At 39.0% G+C, this 23,191-nt stretch overlaps 1 protein-coding gene across 3 annotated transcripts in view; it reads right to left on the reverse strand.

Annotated features, from left to right (window-relative positions):
• cfap61 (cilia and flagella associated protein 61) overlaps nucleotides 1-23,191 on the reverse strand; it is a 142,063-nt gene that overhangs the window by 37,445 nt on the left and 81,427 nt on the right. For all 3 annotated transcript variants that reach the window (NM_001079044.1, XM_031901802.1, XM_031901803.1), the window contains 3 exon segments: nucleotides 9,927-10,219; nucleotides 17,968-18,142; nucleotides 22,510-22,678. In NM_001079044.1, the coding sequence (NP_001072512.1) occupies nucleotides 9,927-10,219; nucleotides 17,968-18,142; nucleotides 22,510-22,678 (637 nt within the window).

Here is a 23,191-nt window from a genome sequence, read left to right on the forward strand (position 1 = left end):
TGAGCAGCTAGAGTGCTACAGTTGTCTATCTATGTTCTGCTGAGTTACTGTTCTAAAGATCAAAATACTTAAAGGGGTGGTTCACTTTTACATTAACTTTTAGGGGCAGATTTATCAAAGTAAGATTTTTGGATTGTTAAAAGTACGATTGAAAACAAAAACGGAGCAACCACGATAATTTCAGATGTGCTTAAATTGCACAAGAATTCATATCGTGCTCGTATGAAAATTTTGTGGTTGCGATCCGAAAGTTACGAAATTTTCGTATTCAAACAATTGTAAACGCGCAAAACCTTTCTGAATTTGGACCTTCAGAGCATGATTTTGGAAGCCTCCCATAGGACTCAATGGCACTCTGCAGCTCCAACCCGGCCCAAGGAAAGTCTCCCATAGGACTCAATGGCACTCTGCAGCTCCAACCCGGCCCAAGGAAAGTCTCCCATAGGAATCAATGGCACTCTGCAGCTCCAACCCGGCCCAAGGAAAGTCTCCCATAGGAATCAATGGCACTCTGCAGCTCCAACCCGGCCCAAGGAAAGCCTCCCATAGGGCTCAATGGCACTCTGCAGCTCCAACCTGGCCCAAGGAAAGTCTCCCATAGGGCTCAATGGCACTCTGCAGCTCCAACCTGGCCCAAGGAAAGTCTCCCATAGGGCTCAATGGCACTCTGCAGCTCCAACCTGGCCCAAGGAAAGTCTCCCATAGGGCTCAATGGCACTCTGCAGCTCCAACCTGGCCCAACGAAAGTCTCCCATAGGGCTCAATGGCACTCTGCAGCTCCAACCTGGCCCAAGGAAAGTCTCCCATAGGGCTCAATGGCACTCTGCAGCTCCAACCTGGCCCAAGGAAAGTCTCCCATAGGGCTCAATGGCATTCTGCAGCTCCAACCTGGCCCAAGGAAAGCCTCCCATAGGGCTCAATGGCACTCTGCAGCCCCAACCCGGCCCAAGGAAAGTCACCCATAGGGCTCAATGGCACTCTGCAGCTCCAACCTGGCACAAGGAAAGTCTCCCATAGGGCTCAATGGCACTCTGCAGCTCCAACCTGGCCCAAGGAAAGTCTCCCATAGGGCTCAATGGCACTCTGCAGCTCCAACCTGTCCCAAGGAAACTCACGATACAGAAGCTTGAATGAAATCCGAAACTTTCGTAGTTGTTGCGACAAATACGATTTTGTCGCACAAATTGATGCAAAGCACAAAAAAGTCACGCAAATTAACGAAAAAATCATGGAAATTACGCACAGTTCTAAAGTTAGAAAAAATATGAATTTTTCCCATTCACCCTCATTCGGACTTTAATGAATGTGCCCCTTAGTATGTCATAGAATGTCCTATACCTTAATTGTTTTTTTTTATTGTTTTTGAATTATTTGCCTTCCTCTGCTGCATCTTTCCAGCTTCAAATGGCGGTCACTGACCCTGGCAGCCAAGAAACTATTGCTCTGTGAGCTTACAATTTTATTGTTAATTTAAATGACTTATCTTTCTAGTCAGTCCCTCTCCTATTAATATTCTAGTCTCTCATTTAACCCACTGCCTAGTTATAAAGCTTTACAAGACCCTAGCAACTACATAGCTGCTCAAACTGAAGAGCTGCTAAACAAAAAGCTAAAGAACTAAAAAAAACAAAAACATACAAAAATTAAAACAAATTGCAAATATCAAAGTCTATGTCATATTAATAGTTAATTTAAAGGTGAAAAAAACCCTTTAATGAATGATATTAGGTAATATATTATCAGGTGGGAGATATTATTTTTAAGAAAACATGTGGCAATCTCTTCCTAAAAAGGGCACAATGCATTTAAGTAAAGCAGTAAATACAACAGGACTTTTTGTCATATTGAGGCATATTGGAAACAGATTCAAACTTAATAATTATGTTAATATACACATACACAAATAAGACCACCACTGCCACTTGCCATTTACTAAAATCAGGAGTGACAAGCAGATAAAGGTGTTTTGCTCTTCGCTGTTTTCCTCCAGGTGCCACTAGCCTAGAGCTTAAGTTTTGCTCCTGCAGTATATCACATAATAGTATATTTAAAACAGGCAAAAGAGCCCTGAGGTGGTCGCAGCTCAACTCCTGGCTAAAATAAATGCTATAGCTTGAATCTGGCCATTCTCTAAAGCTGAGCCATGGTTTTACCCTGCCTAGACATCACTGAAGACATCATTTCACATCTACGTGCCTGAACTTTACTTTGCGTATGTCATTTAGGCTAAGGCCAAAACAGAACTATGAATCCAAAAAAGCTATTACAGGCTTTAAGCAGCTGGCTAGAAATATATTTTGTTGCTTCCTGTTGACCAACAGAAATTTAGTCTACAGGTAGGTGCAGCTGATGTAGCATTTGTGCTTTGTTACAGTAAAAATCTTTGGGTCCCATATAAAACTTTTTGTTTTCATGAATGTTTTGGTTTAATGGCATTTGCATTATCTTTTGGAAGCAAAAAAGAACCCTGAAGCTAATCTCGATGGATTCTGCACTGAAACATATTAACATTCTCAACAAAACCCACTTCAGAAAATGATCTTTTGTCTTTATACTGACAAATATAATTTGCAACAGGGATAAAGAGAACATATAAATGTTAGCATATCAGAAGTATATTTTTTGCTCTGTCTTTTAAAGGTTCGCAATTTCATACACATTAAGGGGAATGTGGAAGAACATCTCTGGAGCAAATATTGAACTACATATATTCAAGTATTATTAGACAGTCAGTGAATACTTTATTTTATTTTTTTTTGTTTTTCACCAAATTCTTTATTACAGTAATACATCCAAAGTTACACATACATTTATGTAAATATTCATTTAACAATCTTAATATCTTCTTAAGTATTGTTAAGGCACTTAAAGGAGAGAAAAAAAGAAAGAAAGGAGAAACGAAATAGGCAAAGGGAGAGAGAAGGAAGAGCAAAGGAGCTGAATACGTATAACTTAACACAAAAAAAACCTTTTGTAGAGACTCCGGACTATTTTTAAAAATCGAGGCTAGAAGGGAGTCTTGAGGAGATGGGAAGGAAGGTGGAAGATATCAAACTTGAAATCGTTTGGCACATAATTAGGTATCTCGTTGTGGCAATCATATGCAATATTCTATATCATTTTACAGCTTGTTATGAGAATACAGGTAGGATATCCAAGGTCTCCAGGTTAAAAAATACTCCTGTTGGTGGATTTACATCCCTCCAATGTTTAGGAATTAGAGACTTTGCTGCTAGAAGCAGCTGTAAGAGGAGGCTGTGTTTAAATATATGCTCTGGTAGATCTGTGTGGTATAAAAGTACTAATTGAGGAGTAAGTATCACCTGGGTACCCAGGATCTCCTGAATAATCATTTGTACATTGTTCCAGAAGTGGGCTAGTACTGGGCAGGATATCCAAATATGTGGGATTGTTCCCTGGGCAGAATTGCATCTCCAACATTTGTCATGTGATAATAGACCCATTTGGTGCAGTTGCGATGGGGTTCTATACCATTTTGAAAGTATCTTATATGAGTTCTCTTGATATCTATTACTTATAGAACATTTGGCTATAAGCCTAAAGATTTTCCCCCATTCTTCTTCTTGCAGGTTCAGTTGCAGTTCCGTATTCCAGATGCGTGTAAAGTAAGGTAAGTTAGAGTATTTTTTTGCAATTATTAGTTTATACAGTTGGGATATTAGATGGTTGGTGGGTTCCTTAGAGTTACATATCCTTTCCAGGTCTGTAAGCGGTCTATCTGCTTTTTGTAGAGTGGGGTTTTTTTTCCAGATAATGTTTAATTTGAATGTATCTCCAGTAGTCTCTTTTGGTCCAGAGTGACGTGTCCGTTTGGATGGTAGAAGGTTTACCTGGTATTTCTAAGACATGTTGTAATTGTAGATTTTGTATTCCAAAGGCCTGGGAGAGTCCGTTGTCTATTAAGCCCGGGGGGTATTCCGGGTTTAGGCTTAACGGGGTTAACGGTGAGGGGTATGGTATAAGGTGGTGAGCAGAATTAAGGATTTTCCAGAACTTGACTTGAGCTTGTATCTGAGGGTTGTTGCCTGCGTATAACTTAATATGAGGGTCTCTGTTCCAGAGGATATTTTGTGTTGGTAATGTTGTCCAGTAATTCTCTAGCGTTTTCCATTGTTTGTTAACCATAGTTTGTGAATGGTCAGTTAGTTTGGTCAGTAAAGTAGCTTGGTAGTATGATGTAATGTCTGGGAGACTTAGGCCTCCTGCGCTTTTGGGCATATATAGAATAGATTTCCTCAGTCTGGGGTGTTTCTTACACCATATAAATCTACTGATTAAGGAATCCAATGTTTGAAAAAAGCTTTTGGGGAGATGGATAGGGAGTGATTGAAAATGGTATAGGATCTTAGGTAATACCGTCATTTTAATTATACTTATCCTTCCTGTCCATGTAAAGTGTTGAAGGTCCCATCTTTGAAGCAGTCCCTCTATTGTAGAAAGTAAGGGTTTATAATTGTATAAGTATATGTTGCTTAGGTTTTGTGGTATAAATATTCCCAAATATTTAATCTTATCTTTTTGCCATTTGAACGGAAAGTTTGTTTTCATTAGGTCCCCCAATTGTTTAGGCATAAATACTGACAGTGCTTCTGATTTAGACATATTAATCTTATAATTCGAAATTTCTCCATATGTTTGAATCTCTTTCATAATGTTAGGCATAGAAATATGTGGGTTCGTCACAAACATCATTAAATCATCTGCAAATACCGCAGCTTTATACTCATGTGTTCCCACTGTCAATCCCTTAACATCTGGGTTTGCTCTAATTGCTATTAACAAATGTTCCATACACAAAACATATAGTAACGGGGACAGCGGGCAACATTGTCTTGTCCCATTTCTTATATAAAAAGGGTCTGACTGGATACCATTTATTTTGATTTGGGCTGTGGGTTCAGAATAGACTGCCATTATTTTGTCTCTAAAGATGTTGGTTAGGCCTAGTCCTTCTAGCATATGTTTCAAAAATGACCAATCGACTCTATCAAATGCCTTCTCTGCATCTGTTGAGAGGAGCAGAGAAGGTATGTGTTGTTTTTGGGCTATAGCAATTAAATGTAAAATTTTCATTGTATTTTCCTTTCCCTCTCTTCCTTTCACGAAGCCTACTTGGTCCCTATGTATCAAAGTAGGGAGTAGATGGCTAAGTCTTGTAGCTATAATTTTTGTGTATATTTTGAGATCTGTATTAAGTAGAGATATCGGTCTATAGCTGCTACAGCAAGTAGGGTCTTTGCCTAGTTTGTGGATTACTGAGATATGGGCTGCTAGAAATTCTTTATTTAACGGGTGGTTTTGGTCTATTTCATTAATAAAACTTAGGAAGAGAGGGGTAATGGATGTAGCATATTGTTTGTAGAACTGGTTTGTGTAGCCATCTGGTCCAGGGGCCTTATGAGGTTGTGTTTGTTTAATAGCCAATATTATTTCATGGGTTTGGAAGGGTATACACAGGTTCTCTAAAGTAGTGGCTTCTAATTTAGGAAGAGGATATTTTGCTATGTAATCCTTAATCTTGGTCTGCAGTGTGTTCTTGTTGTTTTTTTGCGGTAGGTTATATAGGCCTTCATAGTAATTTTTAAAGGCTAATGCTATTTTGTCAGGGATAACTTGCATTTCACCTTTCTTATTTTTAATTTTGTGTATGTGTAGATTTATTTGCTTATCTTTTAAAGCTCTAGCTAGCAGTTTCCCTGACTTGTTTCCGTATTCATAGTATTTTTGTTTTAGCCTAGACATTGCGAATTTTGTCTGGGTGTTCAAATATTGTTTCAACTCAAGTCTTTTATTAGTTAAGGCCTTTAGGGTTTCATTATCTAGGTTTTGCTGGTGTTGCCCTTCCAATTGCTTAATCTCTGAAATAAGGTTTTCTATGTTACTTTGTCTTTGCTTTTTAAGTCGTGTGCCATGTTTAATTAAAATTCCCCTAAGTAAGCATTTGAGGGCTAACCATTTGCTTTGGTGGGTTGAAGGGTCTGCTATTACGTTATTTTTATATTCATCTATGGTAGACTGGATTTCTGTTTTACAATCAGAGTCTTTTAGTAAATTATCATTTAACCTCCAATTCCATACGTGCTTAGGTTTGTTTATAATTTGAATAGTTGCAGATGTTGCTGCGTGGTCTGACCACATGATATTGCTAATAGTAGCTTGTCGGAGTTGTTGGAGGTGGTGTTGGGAGATAAATATATAATCAATTCGTGAGTATCCATTCTGGGCATAGGAGTAGAAAGAGTACTCCTTAGAGGAGGGGTTAAGAAATCTCCAAGAATCTATTAATCTAAGTGTTTGCAGCTTTCTATTTACCTCTTTCCTAGTTTGGATGGGGGAGCTGGCTATACCTTTGGATGTATCCAACATTAGGTTAAGGGCTAAGTTCAGATCTCCTCCTAGTACTGTAACCCCTTCTGCAAAATTAACCAGTTTGTTAGTAAATTGCGTAAAGAATTTTCCTTGTTTTACATTGGGTACATACACACTTCCTATGGTATATAGAGTATGATATAGTAAGCCTTTAATTACTAAATATCTCCCATTCTGGTCTGCTAGTATTGCCTGTATTTTAAAATCAATTGTATTTTTAATGGCTATGGCTACTCCTTTTGTTTTCTGCATGGGGTTGTTACTGTAAAACCATTGTGTATAGGTGCCCAATTTATGCATTGGGGGAGCTTCTTTTCTAAAGTGTGTTTCTTGCAGAATAACTATATCACCCTTTTGTTTTCTCATAATGTTAACTATTTGTTTCCTTTTTTCAGGAGTGTTCAAGCCATTCACATTGAGGGACACAATTTTCAAATTATCCGCCATCATACATATCAAGGTAAGTGTTACTATACCACTTGCATTTGTACCAACAATTTTAAGATTGCCACAACGAGATAGCCACCTAAGAAAAAAGAAGGATTTGTGCCAAGAACTATATACATATATATCTATCGTATTCACCATTTCTGTCATATAACAATTTTGTGTTTTGGCCGGATTGGTTCCGGCCCAACCATAAACAGCGTATTTATACTTTTTAGTACACATCATCAAAAATGGGTTTAATGCTGTCCGCCTGTTTATTATAGGCGCGCATTGTAGTATTCCCATCTATTGTTGGGGAGGGTGGGTATGCTTTCTAAGTGTCTGCATAGCCTTAGTGGGTAGTGTTTTGTCCCTTAGTTCAAGTCCAGGGAACGCAGGTTTAAACCTTAATAGTCAAAATAGATTTACCAAAGTATTAAGTATGGGCATTATAGGTAGGCATTGTCTGTTGTATTGATGTTTCTTATAGTTACCAGTTTCATCCAGGTTCTGTGGTTTCCATCTGATCCCCATTTTTATCTATTATTTGGCGCGGTCGTTTTCTTTTTGCTTTAGGAGTAGAGACTTCGGTCCAGTATTCTCTTGCTGGTAGGGAAATTGGTTCCGGTATTTGCACAAATTTTATCCATTCTGTGAGGGATATACCTGTTGCGTTGCAGGCTTGCAGGAAGGGCTGTATGTCGTCCGGACATGCCAGTGTATGTAATTTCCCTGCTATTGTAGCCTGTATACTGAACGGGTATCCCCATCGAAATAAAATCTTTTTTTCCTTAAGAATATCAGTAAGCGGTTTCATCATACGTCTCTGTTGCAAAGTGAACCAAGAGAGATCCTGAAGAACTACGATTTCTGCATTACCATGCTTTATGTTCTTTAGTTGTCTAGCTTTAATGAGGATTTCCTCTTTGACGGTGAAGTGTAAGAGGCAGCATATCACATCCCTCGGTTTTTCTGATGCCAACCCTTTGGGCCTCAGAGCCCTATGTATTCGCTCAATATGAATTTCGGTGGCTTCAGGCCTATTCAGCACAAAATTAAATATTGCCATTGCTGTTTGCTTTAACTGCGTAGGTTCTACCGTTTCCGGGATGCCCCGCACTCTTAAGTTACACCTTCTGCCTCTATTATCTAGGTCTTCCACCCGTTTAGTTAAGGCTTGTATTGCCTTACCTTGTATTTGTGTCACCGCCACAATTGAGTCCATTGAGGTTTCTACCGCCTCTAGTTTCGTGTCATTTTCAGCCGCTCTGATGTGGAGCGCTGCTATTTCCGTTTTGAGGTCGGCTACCTCTTATTTAAGTATATCTTTAATTTGCTGTGCTAAGTCTGCTAAGTCTCGCTTCGTTGGTAGTGTCTTTAGATATGCCATTGTGTTTTGTTCAGAAGCCGAGGAGTCCCCGTCGGAATCTGGATCAGAGTCTCTCCTTCCCGCCTCTGCCGCGCTAGGCCTTTGTGCGCATCGCTCGCCTCCATCGTCTGAGGGTGTCAAGAATTTTTTTAGGAGTTTCTGCGATTCGGTAAGTTTACTCATCTTTGGATCCTCTTTCGTTTGCTCTTTTGTTTTGCCATGTTTGCCCATTATTACTGCGTTCTCTTACTTTCTCCCACAGGTCTGCAGCGGAGCTCCAGCGCTACACGTCCATCTTAGTTGGCAGTTGGCCACGCCCCCCGAATACTTTATTTTAATGTTGGTATTTGGACTACAATGACAGTTGAGAAGATGATCAGCTATCCATAAAAAAGCATATGAGACAGATGCACGACCAATGTTTCTAAAGCTTAGTCTGAATGTAGATGAACAACAGTTTCCTACAAATACAAGCATATTTCAAACATCTACACACAAAAGTAGCAAGCAGAAATTGTTGCAGAAGCATGTGTCCAACATCTCCAAATATAAATGCAATAAATCCATATGCCCTCCAGCAAGATATTATAGATGACAAACCTAGCCAATCATTACTGGGATTCAGTCATGATTTTTATGGTGTACTTTTTACACTGATTGCATAGCAAATAATTCACTCTGTTTGTATTTTTGAAAAACAGATTTCAATGCAAGATTCTTTTTCAAGATTTTAACAAATGCAGGAATCAGCAAGGGCAAAACAAGGCATAGTTTAGTTAAACACTGGTCCAAGAAGAGCCACTAGGAGTATAGATATTTATTGCACTGAGTTGCATGTCTTAGCTGAAAACCAATGTGATTTTTTTTAGGGTTTTTTGTTCTATTTGCATTTGCATAGCAAATAATTCACTCTATCATTTTAAATTTTATTCTTGAACCAACAAATATATTTTGTTTTAGTTGTAATATTAGTGTGTAGGCGCCATCTCAGTGCATTGTGCCTGAGTCTGAGCTTTCAGAAGGAGCCAGCGCTACACATTAGAACTGCTTTCAAGTAACCTATTGTTTCTACTACCATGTAACTGGAGGAGTCCCAAGCTGGACTTGGATTTCTTAATTAAGCTATAAGATGGAGGTCATTATTTTCCACTCTGGCTGTCTTTTTTTCCCCAGTGTTAGACCACTGCCCACCAAGCATAATTTTTGGAGAAAGGCTTCAAGCCCTTCTTCAGAAAGTAACCAACACCTGTATACACCATGGCAATGCTGGGGTTCTTTTACTAACATCCCATTCCCAGGGTGAAGAAGGCATGATTAAAGAAGAGGTGTTAATTCTCATCTAAAGGTCCCCATACACTATAAGATCCCACCTACGGGTGGGCGATATCGGGTAGCAAGTAGCTAAAAAAAAACAAACAATCTGATCGTTTGGCCAAACGATCGAATTACATTTGCGGCCATGGGGCAGACAGTTCGGGGACCGCATCAACGAGCCGATGCGGTCCCCGATCCGACTGGATTTTCTAACCTGGCCGATCGAGATCTGGCCAATTGGCCAGGCCGCTCGGTTCTGCCCATACACGGGCCGATTAGCTGCCGAATCGGTCCAAGGGACCGATATCGCCAGCTACTATTGGCCCGTGTATGGGGACCTTAACAGGAAACATAATTAAAATGTGGATGACTAAGTAAGTCAGGAGTTGGAATTCCAAAAAACAAGTCTGTAAAGGCTACTTACAGAGCACTGTAATCTCAGAGGTTTTGTGTCGCTGGTGAATGTCGCAAAACATATTGGGTCTGGATGTGCCCCGTCATTCCACTGTGCTAATACGCAGTTGCAGTAGGATGATATCCCTTCAGCCAATAAGGCTTTCTGTACAGCTTCTTCTATAGCATAGTTGTTAAAGCAAGTAACATTCATCGTAAGTGGTGGCTGTACCAGATGGATGCGACTTCCACTAATTCCAAGTGATAAAAGGGTAGAAAGTGTAGTGTAACAGTCAAGTGTATTCCCATACACAATCACATTACCTAAATAAAAAAATGGAAAAATATTATAAGGCAGAAAAAGACCATATTAATGCAACAAATTTTATGATACAAATTTGCTCTCCATGACCCTCTTATTTATCTGCAGCCGGATGAAAACAGCGTTGCCTAGCAACAGCAAACAAGATTATTTCGAAAAGAATCTGAACAAAACATCCCACAAAAGTAGCTCAGATGAATAGCATTTGGTGATGCCCAAATAAGACTCACAGAAATGTATTTCCATATTTTACCTTTGAGAAAATGTCCTTCTACGTATCTCTCATTTAGGCAGCATAAGTGGGTGTATGGTTTAATCATTATTATAGATACGCATTAAATTTGAACTTTTTTTGGTATTTTACATTTTTAGATCCAAAGCACTGAAAGAAGCACATGTGCAAATATATTTTTTTGGAAAAAAGACACAATTTTTGTTCAGTAATTATACTATATTAACTATTGTGCTTTACAATTAGGGTAGAAGCCTCAATTACCAAGCAGCAAAATTCTTTAGCCCTGAAATGCTTAGGGATTTTTGGGCCACAGGCTTAAGTCTGAACAACACAACCCTTGCACCTGGCATGCACTTTTAAAATGTTTTATATGTTGTATTTTCTTTGTATTTTTATTCTACAAGAATTGCTTTCTTCTTTATAAGAATTTTCTGAAGTATTTATTAAAGTTCCAGACCTTAGAAGGCTCAGTGCCAGAACCTCAGAAGGCTTTTATCAGAGTACCTATTGATTCCAACCACACAACCATGTTGTGCCAGTCTTATTTCTCTTTTGTTGTGTAGATGGAAGCTACATTTCTTATTACTATTAAATTAAACTTGGCCGTACAGGGCTGAGCCCCCTGATATCTGACAGATTATTCAATGTGATGATCAGACACCTCTTGTGCATGTTCAACTGGATATCCATATGGCACTGATCCTACATATCAATCTTGATCACAACTCAGAAATGATGCCTGTGCAGTTCTGAATTATCCAACCAAATAACCCTGTATAGATACAGAGTCATCTATTTTGTAGATCCAAAATGGGCAATGCGCCCCCCCCCCCCATGGCTGTATGGTCGCTTCCACACAGGTGCGCTACACACAGGCACGCTCGCACCTCCACCCTGTCCCCCCATTGGCGTCCAAGTGTCTTGCGCCGGGTGAGGCGCGCTCCACACAGGTGCGATCGCATCGCCACCCTGTCTCCCCATCAGCGTCTCACCATGGCGCCGGGTGAGGGTGGTTACGAGCGCTGAAACTTGGGACCGCACAGTCTGCCTGTTCCGGTTCTCGGTCCTGCAGGTACTAGATTACATGTGTCTACAAGTGATGTAAGTCTTGCCCCGACCAGATGCCTGATGCATGTCTGCCTTTCTAAGTTGTGCCTTTTCCATGTTGTGCCTTTCTAAGTTGTGCCTTTTTTCAAGTTGTGCCTTTTTTCAAGTTGTGCCTTTTCCAAGTTGTGCCTTTCTAAGTTGTGCCTTTTCCAAGTTGTGCCTTTCCTAAGTTCACACATGCGAGTGTGCGCTCGCTCCAATGTGTGCCTTTCTAAGTTGGGAGCACACACGGCAGAAATCTAACAAGGAGTTTTAGTTGCACAGCTCTGAAGTAGCAGCTGCATTTCCCACCCTAGGCTTATACTTGAGTCAATATGTTTTTCCAGTTTTCTTAGGTAAAATTAGGTACCTCGGCTTATATTCGGATCGGCTTATACTCGAGTATATACGGTACTTAATTTTTACCTTTCCTTCTCCTTTAAAGGACAGAATAAAATGACAAAGAAGAGAAGACAGGCATAATGGAAAAAGTAGAGAACATAAATAACAGAATCAGAAAGCTGTACCACTTTTACTTGGAAAATACATTAAATAATCAAGTCTAATGAGTTTGGGGTGTCATTCCACATATATGTTCCTGGTAAGAAAGGGAGCATCAAGTCATTCTACAGCCTAAAGGTGGCCATACAGGTAATATTCGCTCATTTGGCGAGGTCTCCAAATGAGCGAACCTCAAAGGGGGTGCAGGAGAGGGGGAGAAAGGAGAGAGCTGCCCAGAGCCCAGACTGTGGCAAAGGAATTAAGGAGACAAGGAAGAAGACAAAAAATCCTGTGTTTCTTTTGACAGAGGACTCTTATGTGCTTATGGCTGTATTTACATAGACCTTTCTGATAAAGCTTACTTGGTTTTTACCTTTCCTTCTCCTTTAAGCATAGCTTTGTATTGTTTAGGATTGTTTGTCAGTAGCCATTCTGTTGAGTGGTAGTATGTGTGTCTTATAAACCAGTGTGTGGGTGTTTATTTCCTTGACATATTACTGCAATTTCTGAACTAAATAGTGCCATAGCACTACAATACTAAAGAAGATTTATATCACGTGGCTCTTGTGTCATATGTACTTTGAGGAGCAAGGTGAATACAACAGTTTGTTTGACACTTGTTGCAATATATACTGTACCTATGGGAAGCATTACAGAGTGCCTTACATAGGCATTTATGTCTTGAAAACATTGCCATGTCATAACCGTAGGTAATGGGAGGCCCACTGTGCTTACCATTCAAGTGAAAAAGATCTCGCTACATATTTTCATCTAAACAGCTAGTGGGTATAAGCCTACCCGTAAGAGTTTTCTACACTATAACTTTTATTGCAAAAGGATGGACCAACATCTACCCTGCCTAAAGAATAAAATATCTGCAAATTTTTCTTTTTACAACACAGGAAAATAACAAATGGTAAGATGCAACATTTCGACCATTATGAAATAACCTTCGTTTCCTATGCCAGCAGTAATTGATGCTGGAGACAGTTATCCATTTCTACAATAGAGCAAAAATTTCCATTGACCTTAATTATTTTATTGTAATGTAAATGAAAATCTAGGATTTACTTTTTCCCCAGAAAATAAAAGAAGCTACTTAGGACTGAAGAAAACACCATATTTAGGGAAAAATCAAATTACAAGCCCCATGGATAAATAAATACTATAATTAATACTATATACACAGTATAATTAAGCAGCTGGAAAAGAAGCACCACAAAAGGACCTAATATTATAATAAGCACCATGAATTTGGAAAAAAGCCTTACTTCTGCAACTGGCACGCTTCCTGACAGCTGAAGACAAAAAGGCTAATGCCATCTTTTGACCTTCGCATCTATAAAGCAGCACAGGTGTAGTACAAACCAAATCCGCAACCATATGAATATTTCACTGATTTTCTAGCTCCAGGCTCTGAACTATTTTAATCAGCCGAGTGTTGGCAACTGTTAATCTTGTCAAGAAATAAACAAACGCTTTACTCTTTATTTTGTAGCTACAGTGTTTATAAAATCAGAAAAAAATGAATCTTTAACATGTGCTTCTCATATAGTGGCCGTCATACAGTGATATATCCAACATACAGTACCAAAAGTTTGGAGGCCAGATACTTGGTCAGCATAAAAATCCCCTGTATTGTTAATATGATAATATACAGCATGTGTTACCTTTAACGACAACAAACACCTACTTATACTTCTATATTCATTGCTCTGCATCTGTATTCTAGAGCAGCGTTTTTCAACCACTGTTCCGCGGCACACTAGTGTGCCGCGAGATGTTGCCTGGTGTGCCGTAGGCAGGGCACCAATGTACTAGGGGGGCACTGCTCTTGGCACCAATGTACTAGGGGGGCACTGCTGCTGGGCACCAATGTACTAGGGGGGCACTGCTCTTGGCACCAATGTACTAGGGGGGCACTGCTGCTGGGCACCAGTGTACTAGGGGGGCACTGCTCTTGGCACCAATGTACTAGGGGGGCACTGCTGCTGGGCACCAATGTACTAGGGGGGCACTGCTCTTGGCACCAATGTACTAGGGGGGCACTGCTGCTGGGCACCAATGTACTAGGGGGGCACTGCTCTTGGCACCAATGTACTAGGGGGGCACTGCTGCTGGGCACCAGTGTACTAGGGGGCACTGCTCTTGGCACCAATGTACTAGGGGGGCACTGCTGCTGGGCACCAATGTACTAGGGGGGCACTGCTGCTGGGCACCAATGTACTAGGGGGGCACTGCTCTTGGCACCAATGTACTAGGGGGGCACTGCTGCTGGGCACCAATGTACTAGGGGGGCACTGCTGCTGGGCACAGAGTTAAATTTTTTAACATTTTCTAATGGTGGTGTGCCTCGTGATTTTTTTCATGAAACAAGTGTGCCTTTGCCCAAAAAAGGTTGAAAAACACTGTTCTAGAGGTCAGATCAAAGTTGTTTTATTATTCAACCGCTCTACAGAGCTTATCTAAGGCTGATGCCACACCAGGCGTAGGGCTGATTTTTTCGGCAAGCGGAAAAACGCTTGCCGAAAATTCAGCCCTACGCCTGCTACTTGTGCCTGCACCCGAATGAATGGGATACGCTCGGGTGAAGGCACATGTAGCCGATATACGCACGAAAACGCGAGAGAATGCAAAGTCTCGCGTTTTCTTGCGTATATCGGCTACTTGTGCCTTCACCCGAGCGTATCCCATTCATTCGGGTGCAGGCACAAGTAGCAGGCGTAGGGCTGAATTTTCGGCAAGCGTTTTTCCGCTTGCCGAAAAAATCAGCCCTACGCCTGGTGTGGCATCAGCCTAACATTTAAATTGTTTGAACAGCAACTACCTATGAGGGTTCACTTATCTCTGTAGAGTTCCCATCCTTGTTGAGGTATGTGATATGTCATATAGACTGGTACTGACTGAAAGAAGTAAGAGCTGATGCTAAGCAAATGCATGAGATAAAGACATAATGTTAAACTTAAAGTACATAAAGAGGCGGTTTACCTTTAGGTTAACATTATAGAATAAAGTTAACTTGTCACTTCTAAACAACTTCTTAAGCGGTCTTCAACTTTTTGATTTTAAGGATTCGGTTCGGCCAGGAATGTGGATTTAGCTGAATCAGAACCCTGCTGATTAAGTTCGAATCTTGGCCCAATCCAGAAACACATCCTGGATTTTGTGCATCTAAAGTTATTATTACATCTTATTACTTATCTTTTTATTCAGATCCTTTCCAATTTATCTTTCTGTCTCTCATTCAACCACTTCCCGGTTGCTAAAGTATTTTGGACACTAGGAACCAGATAGCTGCTGAAATACTAAACTGGATAGCCGCTGAACACATCATACTAAAAGCTAATGCAAAGGTGAACAACCCTGTTAAGGTTTCTAATATACAGTCTCCCAATTAACTATATAACCAATACACAATTTACTTTTTTAATCTTAAAACCAGGAAATAGGCTAAATATTTGTAGTCCCTCGGTTTGTTGGAGAGCTAATCACATTTCTCAGAAATAAGCACATTTCCATAATTACTCGAGTATGCAATTACCTAGGGGCACTTAATTTTGATAGACAAGTGGGACATATTGTTGAGGCACTGCATGATCAAATAGGTAAAGCAGTCCATTACATACGCAGAATAATTCATTAATCACTCACACTTGTAGCTAAAAGCCCAGCTTAAACCACTAGAATCAGGGATATGTAAAAGGGCTCTTACACAATGACCTTTCTAATATAAAACATGCAACATGTATTAAAATGTAGTTTAAAAGAAAAACAGTTATTTCCATTTTTGGTTTTTTTTCTGCATTTATTTGTTTTTAATAAAACACAGGCATAGAGGTCTAATTGATCACGGAATTGCAGAATAGTGTTTTTTAAGGGGCCTACAAATAACAGCCAGTGTATCAGAATACTATATTTTGGAGAAACCATTCTAGTATAAAATTTAGAGTCAGTAATCACTTTGATGGATACATGGTGTAAAGTGCAATTCTCTGACACAATGTTATTACCCACATTGCAGCACTTTTCTCCAGAATTCAAGCATTGTTGTGGTTGCCAGGGGGAGATGCACATGGTGCAACCATGTCTGATGTGTTACAGCTCACACAACTGTAGTCATAAGTGACCTCTAAGCATTTGTGATGCAATGATTCGTGTGGCCAGCAGGGCAAACAGATGGATCTGAACCAAACTGAGGAACCTGCAGTACTTCTGGGCCACTGCAGCCTAAGAAGACTGAACAACAATAAGACAACATTTTTCTGCATTTTTAGAGGCTTTCTAGTCAACTGATTTGAATGACCAACCTGTAGAACAAAAGTTGGTCCAAACTGAAAAAACCCCCAAAAAAGTCAAATAATTTGGCAATAACATGAAAAACAAAAGGACTGACTACATCCTGTAGACTATATGGGTAATTAAGTTGCCTGATACGACTATCAGATTTATATTTGCTAGAAATTTGCTACTGTAAAAAACATACAGCACACATTTAAACCATGATATTGTCTGTACAAAACTCACATCTCCCCATGTGATACAGCCACTGACACCAAGGGCAATGACAGATGAGGAGATTAGTTGCCTGCAATAAATCTCCTCTACTGCGGGAGCATATTCTCCTCCAAATGCCTTCCCACCAGCAATAATGTAAATTGCCAGTGGAAAAACATATGCCTCGCTTTGGCTTTCTAAAGTCACCCAAAGTCTCCTCTCTAGGCAAGTTAGAGTTCACATTTGAAAAATGCCACACGTTGATAAGTCAAGTACAAGGTGCTGTTTTATTATTACAGAGAAAAAGGAAATCACTTTATAAAATTTGAATTATTTGCTTATAATGGAGTCTATGGGAGATGGCCTTCCTTTAATTCAGAATTTTCTGGATAATGGATTTCCAGATAACGGATCCACAGACGGCAGCAGTATAGTACAGAGCGCAACTGCACCCTTCACCCATTAGTGCTCACTAACTTGAATGTATGAGTAATGCGTGAGTTAGTGGGTGGGAAAGGACCACTCCCAGGCTGCCCCTCATGAATACAGGACCTTCTTATTCAGGCAGTGATGTATTCATGTGGAAAATTAAGGTCTTTGCATTCCATTCTGAAGTGCAAAAACATGCACCCAAGGTGCAAAGTGCAATAAAAAGGGTGGTTTGTTCCAGTCTTTAACACTTTGCACCCTGTTCTAAACAAAGGAAATGAGCCCTAATATATCAATCATCTAAATTAAAGAACATCCCTTTTCTGCATACTTTTATTCATATATAAAAATAGAAGCTAATATATTGTGTCCATGGCAGAGTTACATATCGGATCTGTTTTGTAGAGAAAAGTCCTGTGCAAGTATATACATATATGGTAGCAGAGTCAAGCAATAGGGCCACTAATCCTTGAGAATAAATGTACCATAAGAAATTACTTTCTGAGAACAAATTAACTAAAGTGAACCCTAATCGTAAATGGGGTACTTTTCATAATGACCAGAAGCATTATGAAATGATGAAAAAAAGAGTAACTAACTAATTGGCAAATGTCTCCTAATTTAGATTTTGCATTTCTGCAATGCTTTTTCGTTGATCATAATGATACTTTCCCCCACATAATTGCAAAGCACCATTGCTAATTCAATTATTTTTTAATTAGTGAGCTAATGAGTTGAACCATACATTGCTTTTAGAACTTTCACATTTTTGTTATATAATAATTGTAGATAATTAAACTCTATCAGGTCTTTTTTTCCCTTCCTTGTGCATATGCTGGTAAACCAAAATTACAACATGTTGTCAATGAACCCAGAAAACAAGGCATGACAAATGAAACATTTTGCTGCAATTAATTAGGTGTTAATTATGTACTGAGGCTGAAAGAAAATGAGGATTCATTCGGTATGCTAGCTACAATAGCAGATGGATTTGAGAACGCTTACCTTCTTGCTTGACAACACTGTCTTTCAAAAATCTCATTGCCGCCAAGCAGTCCTGCCTGTTTTGTAGGGTAAAGAGATTTGAAGGAATTTTGCCTGTGTACCTCTGATTTGAAGACACTGGGGCTTCTTTATTAGTCAGAAGCTTACGGACATCTGCTTCTGTAGGGCAGGGAACCTAATTGTAAAGAATAAAAAAATTGATTTTGCTTTCAGTTGGACAAGCAATGTTCAAGGTGCATTTAATATACAGGTATAGGACCTGTTATCCTGAATGCTCGGGACCAAGGGTATTCCGGATAAGGGGTCTTTCCGTAATTTGGATCTCCATACCTTAAGTCTGCTAAAAAATCAATAAAACATTAATTAAACCCAGTAGGCTTGTTTTGCATCCAATAAGGATTGATTATATCTTAGTTGGGATCAATTACAAGGTACTGTTTTATTATTACAGAGAAAAAGGAAATCAGTTTTAAAATTCTGAATTATTTGATTAAAATGGAGTCTATGGGAGACGGGCTTTCCGTAATTCGGAGCTTTCTGGATAACGGGTCTGATACCTGTATTGCAGTGTATACGGATATGAGATCCCTTATCTGGAAACCAGTTACCAAGAAAGCTTAGAATTACAGGGGGCATGAAGGAGTCTATTTTAATCAAATTATTCTAGTTTTTTTTTAAAATGATTTCCTTTTCCTCTGAAATATAAAATAGTAGCTTGTATTTGGTCCCAGCTATGATATAATTTACCCTTACTGGAGGCAAAACAATCCTATTGGGTTTGTTTAATATTTAAATAATATTTAATTTGGTGATCCAAATTATTTTTTTATTTTGAAGAAAAGTGAAACTTACCAAGAACTTACCAATAAATTTCATACAGGTATAGTTCCATTATTTGGAAATCTGTTATCCAGAAAGCCCTGAATTATAGGAAGACCATTTCCCATAGACTTAATTTTAATCAAATAACACAATTTTAAAAAAAATATGTAATTTTTCCCTGTAATAATAAGACAGGACCTTGTACTTGATCCTAACTGAATCCTTATTGGAGGCAAAACAATCCTATTGGGTTAATTTACAGTTTAAATTATTTTTTAATAGGCTTAAACATCCAAATTACAAAAAGATCCCAATCCCAAGTCCCGAGCATTCTATATAACAGGTCCCATACCAGTAATTAAATTATCTACTTCTTTAATATCTAAATGATATTTATATATATATACATTGCCAAGATGGTTAGCAATGGGATCCAAAGAAAAGAAAGTGACTAGTAATCTCCAGTTTATCCTCATATTAGCTGGTTGTTGTGATTTGAATTGCGCTGCATCACACTAACACGGAGACACAGAGTAGCCATTTATTTCTTTGGATAAAGGTATCTCTTTAGCTTGGAGGAGCTGAAAGACCAGTGAATGAAAAAAGGGAAAACTAGACAGAGTTTTAAAGTCCCTATTTAAAGGGCTCTTCACTCATAAACTGTTATATGTCTGAAAATGTCACACTAAGCAATTTAAGTTATACAGTAATTAACATTTTAATGGTTTTTAAGTTATTTGTAAATGTAATTGGTAGTAAAAATGTAATTATTTCCAACTGTAATAACGTGTTAAAGGACATGTAAACCCTGCAGAAAAACATTTAATCAGTAAACTGCCTCTTTGAAATCTTGAAAAAAAAACAAAAAAAAAAATAGTAATAGTAAGGCTGCAGGATCCCCTCAATTACTCAGGAATCCTGAGCATGCTCAGTTCTACTCAACTACCCTCCAGTAAAGCAGCCAGTGAAGAGATTGCACTGCTGGTTTCTGTAGAAACTCTGCTCTAGCTGTGCACTCTGCTGGAGAAACATGTTTTTTACCTAACCTCCTATCCTGACCTCAGTTTTACCATTACGGAGCTCATTCTTCATTGGATGAACTTTACAGGGCAGATATAAATCTCACTAAAGATATGTGAGGGGAAAAATAGCCTCTGGGTGAAAGCTGCTATTTGTTTTAGAAAAATGCGATGGTGCTGGCAAATGGAGGAGATATATGCAGGGAAAATGGTGTGGTTGGGTGGGGGAGATGTGCCCACTTATATACATGGTAGGAAAATGGGTTTACACGTCCTTTAACATGTATTGGAAAGTTGCTTAAAATTAATTTTCTTTTTTTATACAAAAAATATTATTTGCCTTATAAAAAAGTATTACCTCAGAATTAAATGGCCAAACTGTGTGCCACAAGCTATTTTATCAATAACAGGAAATTTGGATTCTTCAACAGTGTAGAATCAATCAGTTATTCAATGAGTGTGTAGTTGATCCCTGAGTTCTAGCTCCCAGCTGTCAGCATGGAAATTGATGACCTGCTAACTTCCATTTACTGTGCACTTTAAGTGTAAAACAGCAGCAGTGTAAGTCTCATTATGTTATATTGGCCGAAGGCTTCATCTCTTGACTACACACAGACCTCTAGCCTTCGGTAGTAAAATTGGTATTCAGTTTAATGAGAGTAAAAAAAATACTTGTGTGCCTCTTATCCACGAAAAGACTTTGACATTAGCTAGATACATAAAGCAAATCTATACTTTATCATTTCTGTCCCTTGTAAACAATGACAAAAGGTCATGTTGATAAAGCATAGCATTTTTTAATCATTTTTTATTGTACTTCAGGCAGTCCCCACAATGCCCCAGGTCTGGTCAATTCCCCTGGTGCATGTACACATAATGTTATGGTGGTGCACAAGGCCACATCAGTTATAGTATTTACCTAGTACATCATTTCTTAACATGTGATAAACAATGATAAAATATTATAGAGGAATATTATCATCTGGGGATAAAATTAATATGCCATTATAAAAGCTGTCATTTTAAATCTGGGGCTACCAGCCACTCTGCAGCCAGAATGTGAATGTTGTCTGTCATGTGATGGGGCTTAGTAGGACTCTTGCAGTCTTAATTATGCAAGACATATTTACCTTAATAAAATTAATTAGCTGGGTCTTTAGCTTAGGGTTATATAGGCAACTTTATTCTAGGCTTTGATCATAATGGGCCGTTTAAAGGAGAAAGAAAGGTAAAAACTAAATAAGCTTTATCAGAAAGGTCTATGTAATTATAGCCATAAGCACTGCATTGAGTTCTCTTTTAAAAGAAACACAGGATTTCTAGACTCTTTGTTTTCCTGTGCCAGAGACACGCAGCTCTCTCCTCTCTCCTGCTCCCCCTCCCTCAATAATGCAAAGAACTCCCTCCCCCCCTTAGGAATGTGTGATCTGAGCCAATCAGCAGAAAGCTTCCCCATAGTGTTACAAACTGAGCATGTACAGGGGTCTTGGTCTTGGTGCAAGAGCGAGGCATTATGGGATTTTCTTTACAGAGCTCAGCATTATCAGCGTTTTCTGATCATCTGAACAGGAGAAATATGGGGAGACTTAAGGGCACTATTGAGAGAACTGAAGGTATGCCTGCAGCTTGGGATTAACTCTTTACTAACCTTTCCTTCTCCTTTAAAGCCAATGACAGGAAGGTGTATGAACAAATGCAGTTTCAACTCCTATTTCCCACATTAGCCTCACATTTGTATTTTTGGGGCAAATAAAGCCTATAACTATTGCTATAAGTAATGTGAGCAAAAATGTACTGTTTTACAGGTCTATTAATTAACTCAGTACTTACACTCTTACAAACCTATACCCCAACCAAGCAAACAGGAGATCTAATTTAGCACTAAAACAAACATTTGGGTTCTCTTCTTTACAGCTGGATCCTTACTACTAGCTCCACATCAAAAGGGAAATAGTCCTATTGAACAGTAGGGGTCCATGTTATTTTCAGTTCTCTCTTGCAAGGGGGTCAGCAGATAAAACAGTGCTAAATTGGCTGGTAACCCCAGGTTACTGCTCCTAGTTAAAGGATAGGGCGTTAAGTAGCTCAAGTGGCCCAACTGGCCCAAGGTTCAGTGAACCCATATGATTAAGCCTCTAACCTATACAATGTTCCTGGGGCCCATGTAATTATATCTACATTATATTTACCTTATTTTTTAAATTATACTTTTTTTAATTAGCCTTTTTTTTTAATAGTGTGCCCTGAAGCATGCTATTTACTAACTGCTGAGGCATAGCACAGATAAAAAATATATACTGTAGTAAAATAAAAGTGATCTTTTAGGCAAATGTGGATGAAAGACATATTTTACTAGTAAGTATACTGTTTCCCTCTATGAAATACTCTTTTCCTCAGTTAAACACTGAACAACCCGCTCAACTTCCTGTAAAATGCAACTTTATTTGCTAGCTATCAACGCTGGCACAGAATTATTTGCATAGAGCTTTGCCAGCTCGGCCCATGGGACTGGGTGCATCTGTGATGGGCAAACTTTGCAAGGACATGCAGTGTTGAGAAGCCCAAGAGGTAAAAAAGTGTGTTCCAAATAAGATTACTAGGTTCAATCAGCTGGAAACTACGAAAACAATGCTTTTCAACAAAAGTCAGTTAACAACATAATGAACAACATTTAAATTCAATTTTTTAAAAATGATCTTACCTGGTATTGTTGCCCAGTACAAAGAATGAGATGGTCATATGGCACTTTTCTGCCATTGGCAACTATGACAAACTTGGCAGCCCTGTCTATGCCACTCATTTTACCAACCACAACATTAACCCAGGATCGAAGTGACATCAGTGCATAATCTTTATCGTTATAGCTGTGGCTGCGAGAGAGAGACAGAAAGCCCATAAGTGACATTTTAGCAGCTGACAGCAGGCATTAATTAGACATCTGGTTAGTTGGTGGAAGGCCTCTAGTGGTTTAGTCTGTTGTCTTGCAGGGAGCTTTCCAAAGGCCTATGGCGGCAGATTATTCATAATGAAGCACTCTGTTGCTCAACTGTCATATCTGAAATCAGACTATGTTTACCAGCATTGGGATATATCCCTACTGAGAACCTGGCCAGAAATGGTTCCAGCTGTCACCATTCATTCTTCTATATCACAGAGAAATGATATTGCCCAAGCCGTTGACAGGCGTGTTAACTAATGCTTGTAATTGCTAAAAAGTTGTTACTTGGGGAAAAAAACGAACGTGAATGATGAAATATCTGCGCCTTTAGTTGTTTGCTTCCTTGTGGCTGTGAAAATATGTGATATATGAAATAAAATATAACAAAATCATCTATGGCTTTTTGGGATATTATTGGCTTATTAAAAGATGCATATAAAAGAAG

This window comes from Xenopus tropicalis, chromosome 5, assembly GCF_000004195.4.
Source record: "Xenopus tropicalis strain Nigerian chromosome 5, UCB_Xtro_10.0, whole genome shotgun sequence".
Taxonomy (NCBI): Eukaryota; Metazoa; Chordata; class Amphibia; order Anura; family Pipidae; genus Xenopus; species Xenopus tropicalis.